Raw genomic sequence first — 15,734 nt, forward strand, 5'->3', positions numbered from 1 at the left:
CCAGTTTCCCCATTGTAGCTGTAACAACACAGTTAGTCCAGGTGGGTTGCTGAGGTCACGTGACTCGTCAAGTGGTGTTGGCACTAGGCCAAAGCTTTGAACATTTTAAAAATGTCATCAAAGGAATCAGTTCCCTGAGAGTAGGTTTAAGACATCAATTTTTTCCCTCTCCACACCTGTACCGTTGACAGTGTAAATAAATTTACCAAGTTCTAGAGGATTAAAGGATTAACTGCGATACTTGCCTTTAACGAAATGTAGATGCGGTTATAGGTCGCTTTTCGATTTACTGCAATCGCATCCAGGCCACCCCCATACTGACCTTACCCACACACTCAAACAACACATTCATTGACCCCACACACACACCCCAACAACAAACTAATGGACCCCACACACCCCAACAACACACTAATGGACCCCACACACACTCAAACAACACATTAATTTACCCCACACACTCAAACAACACATTAATTGACCCCACACACCCCAACAACTCATTAATGGACCCCACACACACTCAAACAAACTCAATAATGGACCCCAGACACACTCAAACAACCCATTAATGGACCCCCACACACCCCAACACATTAATTGACCCCTCACACACTCAAACAACACATAAATGGAACCACACACACCCCAACAACACATTAATGGATCCCACACACTCCATCAACAGATTAATTCAGTGTTAAGACGAGTTTTTTTTTTAATGTTGGAAGGTTGAGCTTAAGGGCAATATTGCAGTGAGGGGAGGCTAATGCGAAAACAGGGAGGTAATTATGTAGGGGACAGACAAGCAGACTTGTAACTGCCTTCTGCTTAACAAATTTTCGCATGAACTGTTTGTGTAAACTCTCGTCTAATTCGGTGTGTTAGAAGCTATGTGTTTATTTTTGGAAAGGAAAAAAAAACGATTAGAAAATAAATCGAAATACAAAATACGTTAGCGAGAATTCATAAACAAATGTATAAATAATGTAATTACCTTGTTTGGGGGTATTACCTTGGGTATGTGTAAAAGGTGTGTGATGGTGGTGGGGGGGGGGGGGGAGTTACCTTTAAAAATGATTTCACAGAGGGGGTGGATCCTAAATCAAGGGGCAAATCTTGGCGAGGACAAAGGGAGAATGGTCACAGAGTGACATTACACCTTTGCTAAATTAGTTAAATATGGACTATCCCTTTATACGGGCAGCCCATATTCCCTCATGGTATTCAATATGACTGAAAAATATAAAGATTATTAAGAAAAAAAATGTTTTCTTTATTTTCTGATGTCTTGTTATACTTTTTAAAGTTTTGACTTCCTTGTTCTGCATGTGATTGTGTTTAAATTAACTATTGACGGTGTGTGTGGTGGACCTAAGTTTTTTGTGACTAGAACATCTAGCTAATATGATGTTTAACTTTGATAGATAGTGTACCATATAATGTGTAGCTAATATGATGTTTAACTTTGATAGATAGTGTACCATATAATGTGTAGCTAATATGATGTTTAACTTTGATAGATAGTGTACCATATAATGTGTAGCTAATATGATGTTTAACTTTGATAGATAGTGGCCATATAATGTGTAGCTAATATGATGTTTCATGTAACTGATAGATAATGTGCCATATAATGTTGCTGTTTTGGACACGAACATTTATCTAAAACCGATTTATTAGCCAAAAGATGAGCGGGTCACTGCATCAAATGCCAGAGTCAGTACCGCCCTATCTAGTGAACTAAACAATTTGTCGATCTTTTATCAGGAGCCACCACCCTTTTGTACACACGCCTCTGATAACCCCAGGTTAGATAACTCCCGAATCTAGACACTAAGTGGCCTTTACAACGTTTCAGCTATTATTAAAGGGATTTGATTTATTTATCGGCCCTTGATTAGTGGTGACAGTGTATATGCTGTGGGGTGGGGCGGGGGACAGTGGTGTAGCCAGGATCATCTCAAGGGGGGGGGGTCCAATTTTTACCCGGGGACAAACTTTCGATTTGCACCCCCCACCCTCAAGCTTTCGATTTGCACCCCCCTCAAACTTTCGATTTGCACCCCCCCTCAAACTTTCGATTTGCACCCCCCACCCTTAAACTCTCGATTTTCACCCCCCCCCCCTCCCTCAAACTTTCGATTTGCACCCCCCTCATACTTTTTATATATATATACCGAGAGGTCTATGGGGGGGGGGGGGTTATGACCCCCCTAACACCCCCCCCCCCGCCTACGCCACTGGCGGGGGATGTGTTGCCCCGTGTTACCCCTAGATCCACCCTGGGATGAGTCAAAGTTGTCCCCCATCACTGTTGCAGTTACAACTGTTTTAGTCTAATCCCACAGGAATGTGTGGAGGAGCCTAACACGTCCACCCTACATTCGTGTTAGGGTTAACTTCTTAATGTGTACAACATTTGGCTTCAGGTGATACATATGTTAGGGGGTTTTAAACCGAAGAGGTGATCTTATTCACTCATCCGTGCACCTTTGCGTGGTGACAAAGGGGTCTAATAAGACCTGAGCGAAACTAATTTACATCTATACAACACCAATATTAAACTAAAAATAAAACATAGTAAACACACATAATATGCATTTATTTATCTTTGTTTGACGTCACAAAGGTTTATATGTTAAAAGCAAAGACACAATACAAATAAGGCCTGGCCAGTCTTTTATATTCAAGAAAACATCACTTGAATTTCTAATACAAGTCAAAAAGACAAAAATAATCAAACTTACATTTCAATGCAGAATTAGTCACCGTGGTAACTGACATTAATTCATAGAAAACACATATATAAGTGTGAATAGCAAATCTACATTTACACAACTCAGAATTCACACATGTCATACAGAGGCGTAGCGAGGGGGGGGCGGGGGGGGACATATGTCCCCGGGCGCCGACCTTAGGGGGGGCGCCAAATTGAAAGTTTGAGGGGGGGGGGGTGCAAATGAAAAGTTCGAGGGGGGGTGCAAATCGAAAATTTGCTCCCGAGGGGGGCGCCAAATTGAAAGTATGTCCCCGGGCGCCGGGAAGGGTCGCTACGCCTCTGATGTCATATCCTCTAGTCCTAACTTAAATACTTGCACTGCTTATGTAATCTCAGAATCACACTTGTCAAAGTTATTCTTTCTAGTCTTAATTTCACTTGTACTGCTATGTAATCTCAAAATCAAAAACGTAAATGTCATCGTCTCTAGTTCTAACTTTACTACTTGCACTGTTATGTAATCCCAGAATCACACGGGAAAATGTTATCATCACTAGTTCTGATTCCACTAAGCAAACACGGTTTGGATCCTTCTATGAATACTCATCAGTACTCACAACAATCTAGCTTGACACTCAAGCGGCAGGAAGATTTCCAGCCCCTGAATAAAACATTTGGCCACTGGTACAAACATCGGGCCCCAAAGATAATGGCCACTGGAACGAAGAACATATCTACACGGCAAACGTTTGGCCACTGGTACAACATTGGCCACATGTATAAACATCAGGTCACACATGTAAATATCTGGAACGAAACACATATGTACAGCAACAAAACATCGGCTGGGCCAATAAGCCAGCCTTAGTGGCCAGCCATAAGGCTGCCACCATCCCAGGCCTAGACCATGGTGTCTAGCCTATGTGTCTGTCAGAGAAAAGAGACCTCAACATAGTCGCCCTTCCTCATATATAGGTTAGTCTCACCCCCCTTATCATCTCCCTAGAGCTATAGAACCCGAGTTGGGCTCCGTACCATCTCTCGACGTTCATGATAACACCGGTCACTATGCACCCATGCGTTGCACACCTGATAATTGACCGCTATAGATCTTCACATTGTCTCAGGGCTAACGATCGTGTCATACACCGCTCGAGCTAACGTACGACCACGCGGTACTCCCGCCGCGTTTCACACCTGACAACTGACCACAACAGAGATCCTGAGTAATGATTCTACCGGGACGTCCAGCGGCATGCCCAAACTCAACTTTAGACATAAATCACCGCGGGTGTCTTCCCAGCATTACGTGCCACTCATGCACCTGCATAGAGCTCGCAGCCCTTAACGACCAGAGTGAGCCGATAACCTTTAATTAAATTTTAGATTTCCCCTGGCCTGCTCATCCCCAATATCTTAGATTAACCCCTTGGGTTTCTGTAACTAGTCCTAGTCACCTTAGCCCCTTTAATAAGCACCCAAGTTACCATTTCACTTAAAAATAAACAATATAGTACAAGCCAACATGCTTACTTAAGAATCAACAATTTGGTACCAGCCAACACATACACAATCGTATTCCTGATTTTTTTAACGGTTTGACTAGATTTAATAAAACGCTGTATGTGAGAGTGACACTCTATATGTTTTGGGACATTCTGGACGCCTAAATGGAAGTAGTAAGCACCTTAGTCCTTAACATACCTTGCTACACCTGGCTATTCAGTCATACGACAGACATCATTCTTCTGTTGCTTTGTATATGAAGGTATAGTGTGGTCAGCGTTATGGCAGCCGGCTTTACGTTTCACAAATAGAGTTAAGCACTTAAGAAAACTAGGAAGGATGATTCAGATAGGGTGTCAGTCATACGGACGGACGCAGGAACCGAACTCGTGACCTTCTGGTTATCACTAGTATGCCGATGGCTAGGGCGGTATTTCAATTAATAGTGACCGGCGTTGTATCATGAATAATGTATTCAGTTGACATGACGCACGATGTATTTAGAGTTTTTTCTTTTGTCCACTACAGGTGCTTAGTTAAGGAGAATCATCAGTCTAAACATCGGAGTTTCGTGTGAAGGAATGTGTGCTTTGATGAACGAGTGCACTGACCGCATGTGAGCGAGGATGCCACTCTGGACAAGATGTGGGACCTCTGTCATGACCAGCAGTGGAGGCAGCGACGAGGGCGGCAGCACAGAAGACCAGCCGATGGAAGAAGACGAAGGTCATGAAGGTCAAGGAGAGCAGACGGCGACGCAGGGGTCGGTTGGGGGGTTTGAACTTCTTGTACGCAACGTGGCCAGTCTTCTGTCCGACACTGTGCTTGGCTACTTCCGGTCACCACAAAAGAAAACCGCCCCGCCGCTACCACCACCAGCACCCCCTCCCTCCATGGCTACTTCCTGTATAGATGTCATTGTCACGGATTTGTCCTCGCAGCCTGAGTTGTCGTTACTGAATGAAGCAGACGAGACTATCATAGTTTTAACGCCATCGGAAACTGACACGGACCGGAAGTCAACATCTGAGGTAAAAAAAAAGTACAACTTTTGTACAGCTAGCAGAGGCGTAGCGAGGGGCGGGGGGGGGGGGGACATATGTCCCCGGGCGCCGACCTTAGGGGGGGGGGGCGCCAAAATGGGTTGGAAAAACAAATTGAAAGTTTGATTTGAGGGGGTGGGTGCAAATCGAAAGTTTGAGGGAGGGGGAGCAAATCAAGAGTTCGATGGGGTGGGGGTGCAAATCGAAAGTTTGAGGGGGGGGGGGGGAGTGCAAATAGAAAATTGTAAGTTTGTCCCCAGGCGCCGGGAAGGGTCGCTGCGCCTCTGGGGGGGGGGGGGGGGTGACACAATTAAGTGCCGCACCGGGTGACACCCGACCTCGTTACGCCACTGCTGCTTGTCCTGCGAATAGGTCATCTCCCATCATACATACAACACATACAATAAAATATTACAACCCTTCCATATAGAATTCCATATAGAAAAGTCAACACGAATATTAGATACAAAAAATAATCCTGAAAAAAAGCTACAACTATAGCTTCAATTTTAAATTACAGTGTAACTTTATTTTGACTTAAATGACAGATTAAATAATTCGAAAAGGGAAAAAAATATTATCCCTCAGCAAGAATTAAAACAGATTGCCCTATAACAAGGGGAGTCACAAATCCTCATAGATATAAATAAACGTTGTTTACAGTATTATGTCCCCTGAGTGAGAATCACCCACATTCATCACGTGAGTGTGTAAAAATAGAAACACGAACAAAGGTATTTCCTAATATTCATTATTGGAAGGGGTGTCAGCATGGTCGGTAGCTGTATAAAATGATTCTATGTTATCATCATTCATAAAACATTATAAAAATACTAATAGGTTTTAACATTTAAATACATCAAAACACCACTTTATTAAATATTCTAAAAGCAAGCCATTTTAAAACTGGTGTTGTAAATCAATACCCATGGCCTTCACGTAGGCTTTTCCATGAATGTGTGTTGATGGCGGCACGTTGGTGGTTGGGGTTTGTTTTCTTGCAGACGAAATCTTTGGAATAATACGAATTCACTATGCAAAAGGTAGATTATTATTTACGGAGAGACTGACGTTGATCAAACAAAGTCTATGTCATTGTTAAAAGTTAACTCATTGGGTTATTTTATAAAGCAAAGTTGTTTGCATATAATGAGTATTTAAATTCATAATATTGTGGTGAGCAGCAGACGAACAACCCCACCGTTACTCCACGTTGTTAGCCTACTTGTTTTCATGCGTAGTTGCTAGTTTCTAACTAATCTAGAATTCTGGATGTGATTGTAGTATTTGTAGTTTGTAGATCTAGATCTAGAATCTAGATCTATATTATTAGATATATCTAGATCTAGATAAAGAATCTAGTTATTTTTTCCTAATAAACTGTACTGTACTAGATCTAGATCTAGATCTAGATATCTAGATCTAGAATCTAGATCTAGATAGATTTTGATTTATTACCACAAAATTTTAAAAAATCTGTAGTGTCTAAGACTAGTCTAAGAGTACTCTAAGACTCTAGTCTAAGAGGCATAGAATAGATCATCTATTAATCTATTATCTAGTCTAGATCTAGAATTAGAATCTAGAATGTGACTATTATTAGATCTAGAATCTAGATCTACTAGATATCTATTCTATTAGTATTAGATCTATTTAATTCGGCTATTTTATACACTCCAAAATTAACTGTAAATCTAAATTTAAATTAGATAGGCCTATAGACTCTGAGTATAGACAGGGGCGTAGCGAGGGGGGGGGGGGGCGGGGGTGCGGACCGCACCGGGTGACACCATTTAGGGGGGTGACACTAAGGCAAAAAATAGCAAAATATATAGAGAAAAACTTGAGGGGGGGGTGCAAATCAAAAGTTTGAGGGGGGGGGGAGGGTGCAAATCGAAAACTTGAGGGGGGTGCAAATTGAAAGTTTGAGGAGAAAGGTGCAAATCAAAAACTTGAAAGTTTGTCCCCGGGAAGGGTCGCTACGCCTCTGGGGGGTGACACCATTAAGTGCCGCACTGAGTGACACGCGACCTCGCTACGCCACTGCCTATAGAATCTATATTCTATAGTATAATCTAGATCTAATTTAGAATTTTAGATGAAACATTTTAAATATTTATCTGAGTATTTGCGGGAGTAAAAATTTACATTAGATCTAAATATTTATAATAATTCTAGAATCTAGCTAGATCTAGAGATCAACACAATTTATGTCTAATCTAATCCAACAAAAAAGAAAACAACAAACTTACATTAAATTAGTGATAAAAAAAACACTAATTAATAATTAAGGACAAGAATCATCTCTATTTCAGGTGTAAAAGAAAAGTACCATTTTTTTTTCTCTAAGTCAATTTAGAACTATTGTAATTTTTCTTGTAATAGGCCTACTTTGATTAGATGTTTTTGTTCTGCATTGTTTTCCCACCCCCTATGGTATTTAAATTACAGTTGACCTAATAATTTTTTAGCATCTGTTACAAAACTAGTGACTCAATAGCTCAGAGAAATGAATACCATGTAGCTGGATATTTGAGCCACATGTTACCATAAGCTGTAGGCGTAATGGACACAGAACATTTGGTGAGATACAGTTCAAAGCAAGACCTTGGTTATATGTTAAAGTTGGGCCTACAAGTATTGATCTTAAAACTGCACAGCTTCAAAGTGCAAATCTGAACATTAAAACAGATGTCAAGGCCAGTGATGCTTTCAAGTGTAAAGTTGTAATTGATTTAAGCTGTGTACCCTTGTAAAAATGGTAAAAACTTTTTTAAATTTATAGATATTTAAAATATGTGAAAATAAAGTTTGATGGGTTGTGATTTCTCCCCAGGACAACACAGTGGAGGACATTGACGAGGTGTTGTCTTCAACGTTAGGGGCCCTGTACGGGCGAGCAACACCAGCAGTGGTGAGACAAGCGTGGGAGGTCCTCAACAACAACTACGGCGATGATGTGGACAGGTTTAAAACTGAGTTCCTCAACCCTGTTCTGGAGTTACTACACACCATACTGGAGGTAGGGCACTTCTACTTCTCTCACAGTTTAAATAGATTCACAAATGTAACAAAAACAGTGTGGTCTTAATAGCAGTTTGCTTTTGTTGGAGGCAAGGAATGTGAACACCAAATAAAATATATAATTCAGAAGTTGGGTTCAAACATTTTGCATTGTTTACACTTTCTTTATTATCTTAGGGTAAATGTACAGTTAAATAGAACTTTTAGAAAATAAACAACTAGATGTTAAAAAGAACTAGATAAATTCATTCTTCTTACAAGGGACCAAAAAGTTTCCCAGTCAAGCCTAGCCCATCCTGTTCTATTTGTAGTTAAATGCTGAAAACTTCTATATGACTTGTTTGTCCAATTTTATTCTGTGCTGAATATTGTAAACAGCTATGGTAAAGCTACTTTCTAAATCCAAGAGAGGAGGTATTGGTGAGATGAGAGGAGGTATAGCAGTGGTGAGGTGAGGTATTATGATGGTGAGGTGAGGTATTGTGATGGTGAGGTGAGGTATTGTGATTGTGAGGTGAGGTATTGTGATTGTGAGGTGAGGTATTGTGATGGTGTGGGTTGTGTCACATGATAAATGAGCTAAAGTGTCATATTTAGTTGCTGTTTGGATTAGACTTTAGTATCTGGTTTCTTTTACTCTAAATAAATATGACGTGATGTTTATACCAATGAATCATTGTGGCAAATAGGAATATAAAAACTAGGGTTCAGTAAAGTCTTGCCTACTTGAATGAATCATTGAGGCTAACAGCAAGTTGTGGGTTGCTTTCTTTCTGTGTAACAATATATCCTGCAGCACAAGTAGCTAAGTTTAGCTGTGCTTGCTGGAATAGATCTTTTAGACAAATACACATTTTTTTTTCTTAATGTAACTTGAAATGGGGTGTCAGATTTCAAGGCTTATCCTTTAAGATATGATTTTAAGAATTCCATTATAAAAATCCATATGCATACATTGTAAGGATTGTGTGATGCTTTTAGTTGAATAAAGACCAAACATACTCTAAACGAGTTATACATGTTTCTTTCAGACAAGTATTTTCTCTGGGAGGGCGGGCTGACACCAGTTAAAGAGCATATTTTCTGTATAAAATTTTTTTTTTTTTAAATATTGTTGTGGAGGGGGGGGGGGGGTGTCTGCAATCCTCCAAAGAAACAGTTAATAGTATAATAATTTCTTTAAAACTTCTCACAAGTCTGATCTATGTTAGAGGATAAAAAGCACACGAAAAGAAAAACAAAAGAAACCTGCAAACTTTTTAAAAACGTGTTAACACCAGGCTACATAAAAAAAACAACCTAGGGTATCTTAACCTTTAAATAAAACGCCGGGAACCAGGAAAACACTGTAGTGTCACCTAACAGGTAACATATGTTAAAAATAAAAGCATAAACAAGACCAGTATTTCTAACTGATGTATTTTCAAGGTTCATTTTTTGTATTTCTTGTCGCTCCATCGCCATGTCTCCTGTCCTGATAATGTGATGTACCGTGCCTGGAAATGTCAGTCCAGCGTGAACATTGTTTTTTTAACAAGGTGATTATATTCGTATAACGAGGTAGGCTTGTTGACCGGTTAAACGGGGCTTCAATTAGTAGAGATTATGACAGGTGTGAGGGAGGGGGAGGCCGTAATGTAAGAGAAACACGTTCCTGTTGTATCTGAATAGGTCATAGCTGGACGGGAAATGTCAGTTTTGTTACGGTTGTCAGGGGCCCCGGCTAGCCATCAGAAGGTTAAAGGTCACGTCTGGACGCCACTGGCTAGTTACACTGTCCATCGTCTACCACTGGCTAGTCACACTGTCCATCGTCTACCATTGGCTAGTTACACTGTCCATCTAACACTGGCTAGTCACACTGTCCATCGTCTACCATTGGCTAGTTACACTGTCCATCTACCACTGGCTAGTCACACTGTCCATCGTCTACCACTGGCTAGTTACACTGTCCATCGTCTACCAATGGCTAGTCACACTGTCCATCTACAACTGGCTAGTTACCTTGTCCATCTACCACTGGCTAGTTACACTGTCCATCTACCACTGGCTAGTTACACTGTTCATCTACCACTGGCTAGTCACACTGTCCATCGTCTACCACTGGCTAGTTACACTGTCCATCTACCACTGGCTAGTCACACTGTCCATCTACCACTGGCTAGTCACACTGTCCATCTACCACTGGCTAGTCACACTGTCCATCGTCTACCACTGGCTAGTCACACTGTCCATCGTCTACCACTGGCTAGTCACACTGTCCATCGTCTACCACTGGCTAGTCACACTGTCCATCGTCTACCACTGGCTAGTCACACTGTCCATCGTCTACCACTGGCTAGTCACACTGTCCATCGTCTACCACTGGCTAGTTACCTTGTCCATCTACCACTGGCTAATCACACTGTCCATCGTCTACCACTGGCTAGTTACCTTGTCCATCTACCACTGGCTAATCACACTGTCCATCGTCTACCACTGGCTAGTCACACTGTCCATCGTCTACCACTGGCTAGTCACACTGTCCATCGTCTACCACTGGCTAGTTACCTTGTCCATCTACCACTGGCTAGTCACACTGTCCATCGTCTACCACTGGCTAGTTACCTTGTCCATCTACCACTGGCTAATCACACTGTCCATCGTCTACCACTGGCTAATCACACTGTCCATCGTCTACCACTGGCTAATCACACTGTCCATCGTCTACCACTGGCTAGTCACACTGTCCATCTTGCACCTGTGTTTAAAGTCCGTTTTTTGCCAGTGTTTAGTAATCCCTGTCCATTCAACACAAAACCTTTATAATGAGATGTATTCATTCTTTGTGTGAATGACTTTTGAAGCTAGCATTAAACGTGCTGCACAGATGAGGAGATACATTTTAAGTAGCGTAACTTTCTCGCTGTGTGTTTATATCGTGTTGATCTCGCCAGCCAAAGATCCCATCTCTCTCTGTACGCAACTAACTGCAACAATACCCTACCTACGGGATCTAGTCGGGGAGATTGCGCATCGTGTGATAATTAGTCAGATAATTGTAGTAACAAATGGCTTTGTTTCCCCCAGACCGCCGTAATGGAGTGGGTAAGGTGCGGATGTCGGCCGGCGGGATACTTCAGTCGACTGTTGACTTTGTGGCGGCAGCCAACTTAAAAAAAATAGTTTGGGCTTTAGGCCTGCATCCCCCTCCCCTCACAATATTTTTAACATCAGATTGTCCAGCCGATTCTCAGTAAGGTAGAAATAGCTACGGGCTGGGGGAAATGAAAATGTCTGTAAATGACTAAACACGTTGCTTGTTTGTGGGACTAGGAGCACCTAAAGGACTGTTTCGTTGGGTGTTTACTTAAGCGCTTTACCTGGCCTAGCCGAGTGGGCACATACATACCTGAAATAGCGTGCGAGCCCCTCACTGTTACCTGGAGTCAGCGGGACACACACCCCACAAAAATGCAACCAGTGGTCCGTCATTGTACCGTACTTGACATAAGATCGAGCTTGTTATACAATCCATCCATTCATGTACTATCGCTCCCTGGCGGATATCATCTCGCAGCAGCGTGCTGTTAATGCTGCCGTGACAAGACATGGGCTTTTCTTACAGGATAAGTTTCACTGGCTGGCCTAGGAGCTACACTTGCTGCTAGTTGTGTTCCGTGGACGGATTAGCCAACTCAGTAAGTTTATTTTTTCCTTGATTTATCTTCTTCATCGAGGTGTACATGAGTTATGTAGACGATAGATCGTAACAGTGGTGCATGATTCATAAACATTATCAAAGCAAATAATATAGGCCGTACAAAGAGCTTATGATTTATTACTAACCTGTAAGTGGCCCTAGTATTGTCAGTTTTAGTACATTAACGTGGAGGATGAGAGATCTTATAGTTACGTACATCAACTATAGAGACATTTATCTCAAAGCCGACACAGTTTACAGCTGGTGGTGATAACTACATGAACATTTTATCTACACTTCATTAGCAAATCACGTACTGAGGGGGGGGGGGGGTTCTTTCTGTACAAGTACATGTTTTCAGAGTTCATTAACTTAATTATTCCATAATGATTTCGTGTTTTTTCCTACTCCGTCACCCAATTACAACTAGATATACTGTTTTTTTTTAAAGTTAGCTCCCTTCAGTTGACGGTTTACCTCGAGTTGCGGAGACATGGAAGCCCGTCATTGAATGTGTTGTGAGGGGACATTTACCGACATGATTTTATACTAGATTTTATGGACGTGCTTTAGACAGGCCGAATCGATGGTTTCACAACAAACGGCTGGCTGATACCAGCTTGATTATACGAGACACAACAACTAATTAAAACACCAGAGACGATGTCACGTGTTGATTTATCGCACACGTTCACTTCAAATGTTTGTTTACGCTGCCTAATGCTAGACGGCGTTTGGCCTTACAAGTGGTTTTTTTTTGTAGCAGGCCTTCGCCACCTCGTCAGCCGGGAAACTTTGTATTGAAATGTTTTTTTGATAACTCAATTAGTCTCGCGCTTTTTTGGTAGTCCTTGTTATTAGTTTTAAACGAGTCTCAGGTGTATCTCAATAATTGTTGGCCGTCTGTCTGCTATCTCATTGATAATATCGACCGCAGTGTTTGACTTTTTGCGACAATGCTAAACTCATAGCTAGTTGATGACAACCTCGAATATGTCTCTTTAATTCCTTTCTTTACCCGATTATTTCCTCGCCTGTATCTGTAGTTCCGCCATGGCACCCGGAAGACAATCTCCCGCTGGAGGTCTAAATACCTAGTTGGTATCGACATTGAAAAACTAATATGAACGGTTAAAAAACCCATGAGAATAGTCTCAACAAAATCATCACTGAATGTGCTAAAATGTCCGTTAACACAGAGACGGCCGGCCACAGAGGCGTGTGCTGGGGCACGCTCATCTCATATGCAAATATTAAGGTTGGTAATCCGGGAGGAGGGCCGTGTCTGGTGGCCGGTGTGGTAGTCTCCAGAATGTAGGTGACATTCATCCCCTGCCGTGTTGACATTACAGCATACATTAAACTCACATGTTTTCATGGCGTAGTTGGGCCGAGCGGACATTCGCTATGAAAAATACAAGCATTTGTGGGCCGGTTCAAGGTCATGTTGGAATTACCTATACCAGGGAATTCTGCGTCTGTTGATTAGTGTTAGAGCTGGCTCGTTAACTTTGTACTTTTGTTGTATACTGCTAGTGAGAGCTCACATGCCAGTCACCAGACGCCTCTTGGTGTACTTTAACGTGAGCAGTGGCAGAAAACATGCGTGTCATGTCGACCTTGTAAGAATAAAATAGGAGACTGACATAGGTAGAAGCTTATGTACCACACCGCTATCGCTTACCTCTATGCAACTATTTCATGTAGCTGTTTGTTGTTTGTTAAGAAACGTGTTACTTGCATGAAGCACAGTGTTGAAAAAGTGAATTTGAAAAAAAAAACCCCGTAAAACTACTAAATGTTGTATGAGTTTACCGTCCATTCTATCATAGGAAATAGTTTTAAAAAAAGTTGTAAAAGTGTTGCGTGTTCAAGATATAAGAGCCTATCTGGTTTCAGGTGTAGAAACTACACCTCTCTAGAGCAGAGAGCATAGGAGTATAGGAGTAAAGAAAGCCCGGATCTTGATGTTTACAATAAGAGGAAAAAACCTCGCCCAGCTAGTTTGCACTAAGGTTACTGCGGTTCCCAGAAAGAACCGCAACGGAAAAAAGCGCAACGGAAAAAAGCGCAAATCAAAAAGCGCAACGGAAATAAGCGCACACGGAAAAAAGCGCAAAGAGAAAAAAGCGCACACAGAAAAAAGCGCAAAGAGAAAAAAGCGCAAACGGAAAAAAGCGCAAAGAGAAAAAAGCGCACACAGAAAAAAGCGCAAACAGAAAAAAGCGCAAACGGAAAAAAGCGCAAAGAGAAAAAAGCGCACACGGAAAAAAGCGCAAAGAGAAAAAAGCGCAAACAGAAAAAAGCGCAAAGAGAAAAAAGCGCACACAGAAAAAAGCGCAAACAGAAAAAAGCGCAAACGGAAAAAAGCGCAAAGAGAAAAAAGCGCAAACGGAAAAAAGCGCAAACAGAAAAAAGCGCACACGGAAAAAAGCGCAAACGGAAAAAAGCGCAAACGGAAAAAAGCGCAAACAGAAAAAAGCGCAAACGGAAAAAAGCGCAAACAGAAAAAAGCGCACACAGAAAAAAGCGCAAACAGAAAAAAGCGCAAACGGAAAAAAGCGCAAACAGAAAAAAGCGCACACAGAAAAAAGCGCAAACGGAAAAAAGCGCAAACAGAAACAGAAAAATGCGCAACCAGAAAAAACACAACGAAAAATGTGCAAAAGAGAAATTTAGCACAAAGACCATATGGACTAGATGACACATTTATACATGACTGTTAGGGCTGCTGTGAGAGTGTCGTGTTTGATCACGTGATCTACTACCAATTAAGGCGTACCACTACCATCTGCATTCCCATCACCACGATACAGGCGATAATCACTTTACACAATGCCTATTATTTTCTTGGTCAATAATTATTCAACTACTATTCTCGTATAAACATAAAACTATCGACATTACACGAAGTATCTTTCACATTCTCCCTAGTCCGAACTACCTAGCTTGCATACTATAACAACCCGTTCCTATGGCAAAACTTCACTCTCTTTCATCCGCGTCATCAAACATGCATTCGTCATATCTCTCGTAACAACATTCATTCGCACCAAAATAACAATTTTGTATTTAATATTTTTTCACATCATGACGCACCTACCTACCTACCTACTACCCACCTACCCACCTACCTACCTACCTACCTAACTACCCACCTACCCACTTACCCACCTACCCACCTACCCGCCTACATACTTACCAAACTACCCATCAAAAAAGTATCGGCGAAGTTCGTAAGTTTCGTAAACTGTACTAGACATCTTTTTTTTTTAATGAAAATTCATTGACATCATTGACATACGTTACATATATGGACCCCTTAACTTTCCTAACCCCACCATTTATTATACCCTACCTAACCTCTAAATTTACTGCGCTAAATGTCACTTCCCTCCCAATCGTTCCTATTCTACAGAATTGTGTATACTATTTATTTACATTCTTTAATCTCAATATAACTAAAATAGACTTTTGTTTGAAGGGTAATGAAAACATGTAAACAAAAGGGACGCTACTCTAAATCTATGCGAATACTTATATGCAGTGGCGTAGGCAGGGGGGGGGGGGTTTATGGGGGGTCATAACCCCCCCCCCCCATAGACCCCTCGGTATATATATATATATATATATATATATATATATATATATATATATATATATATATGGTGGGGTTAGGAAAGTTAAGGGGTCCATTCTCTAATAGGCAATCTATGTCTCTTTCGTACTTTCGTGTTGGTTTATTGTCGAACCTGTC

General features: G+C 41.4%; 1 protein-coding gene across 3 annotated transcripts in view; it reads left to right on the plus strand.

The window, feature by feature from the left end:
- LOC131928602 (uncharacterized) overlaps nucleotides 1-15,734 on the plus strand; it is an 84,263-nt gene that overhangs the window by 4,277 nt on the left and 64,252 nt on the right. Inside the window, exons 2-3 of one of the 3 annotated variants that reach the window (XM_059284674.1) lie at nucleotides 4,757-5,259; nucleotides 8,108-8,293. In XM_059284674.1, the coding sequence (XP_059140657.1) occupies nucleotides 4,855-5,259; nucleotides 8,108-8,293 (591 nt within the window). In that variant the 5' untranslated portion in view covers nucleotides 4,757-4,854. Of the gene's footprint in view, nucleotides 1-4,756; nucleotides 5,260-6,232; nucleotides 6,315-7,947; nucleotides 7,990-8,107; nucleotides 8,294-15,734 lie in introns of those variants that run through there. The other 2 variants (XM_059284687.1, XM_059284682.1) reach the window with 2 other exon arrangements.

This window comes from Physella acuta, unplaced genomic scaffold, assembly GCF_028476545.2.
Source record: "Physella acuta isolate Inbredline_101_S28 unplaced genomic scaffold, ASM2847654v3 ptg000091l, whole genome shotgun sequence".
Classification (NCBI taxonomy): Eukaryota; Metazoa; Mollusca; class Gastropoda; family Physidae; genus Physella; species Physella acuta.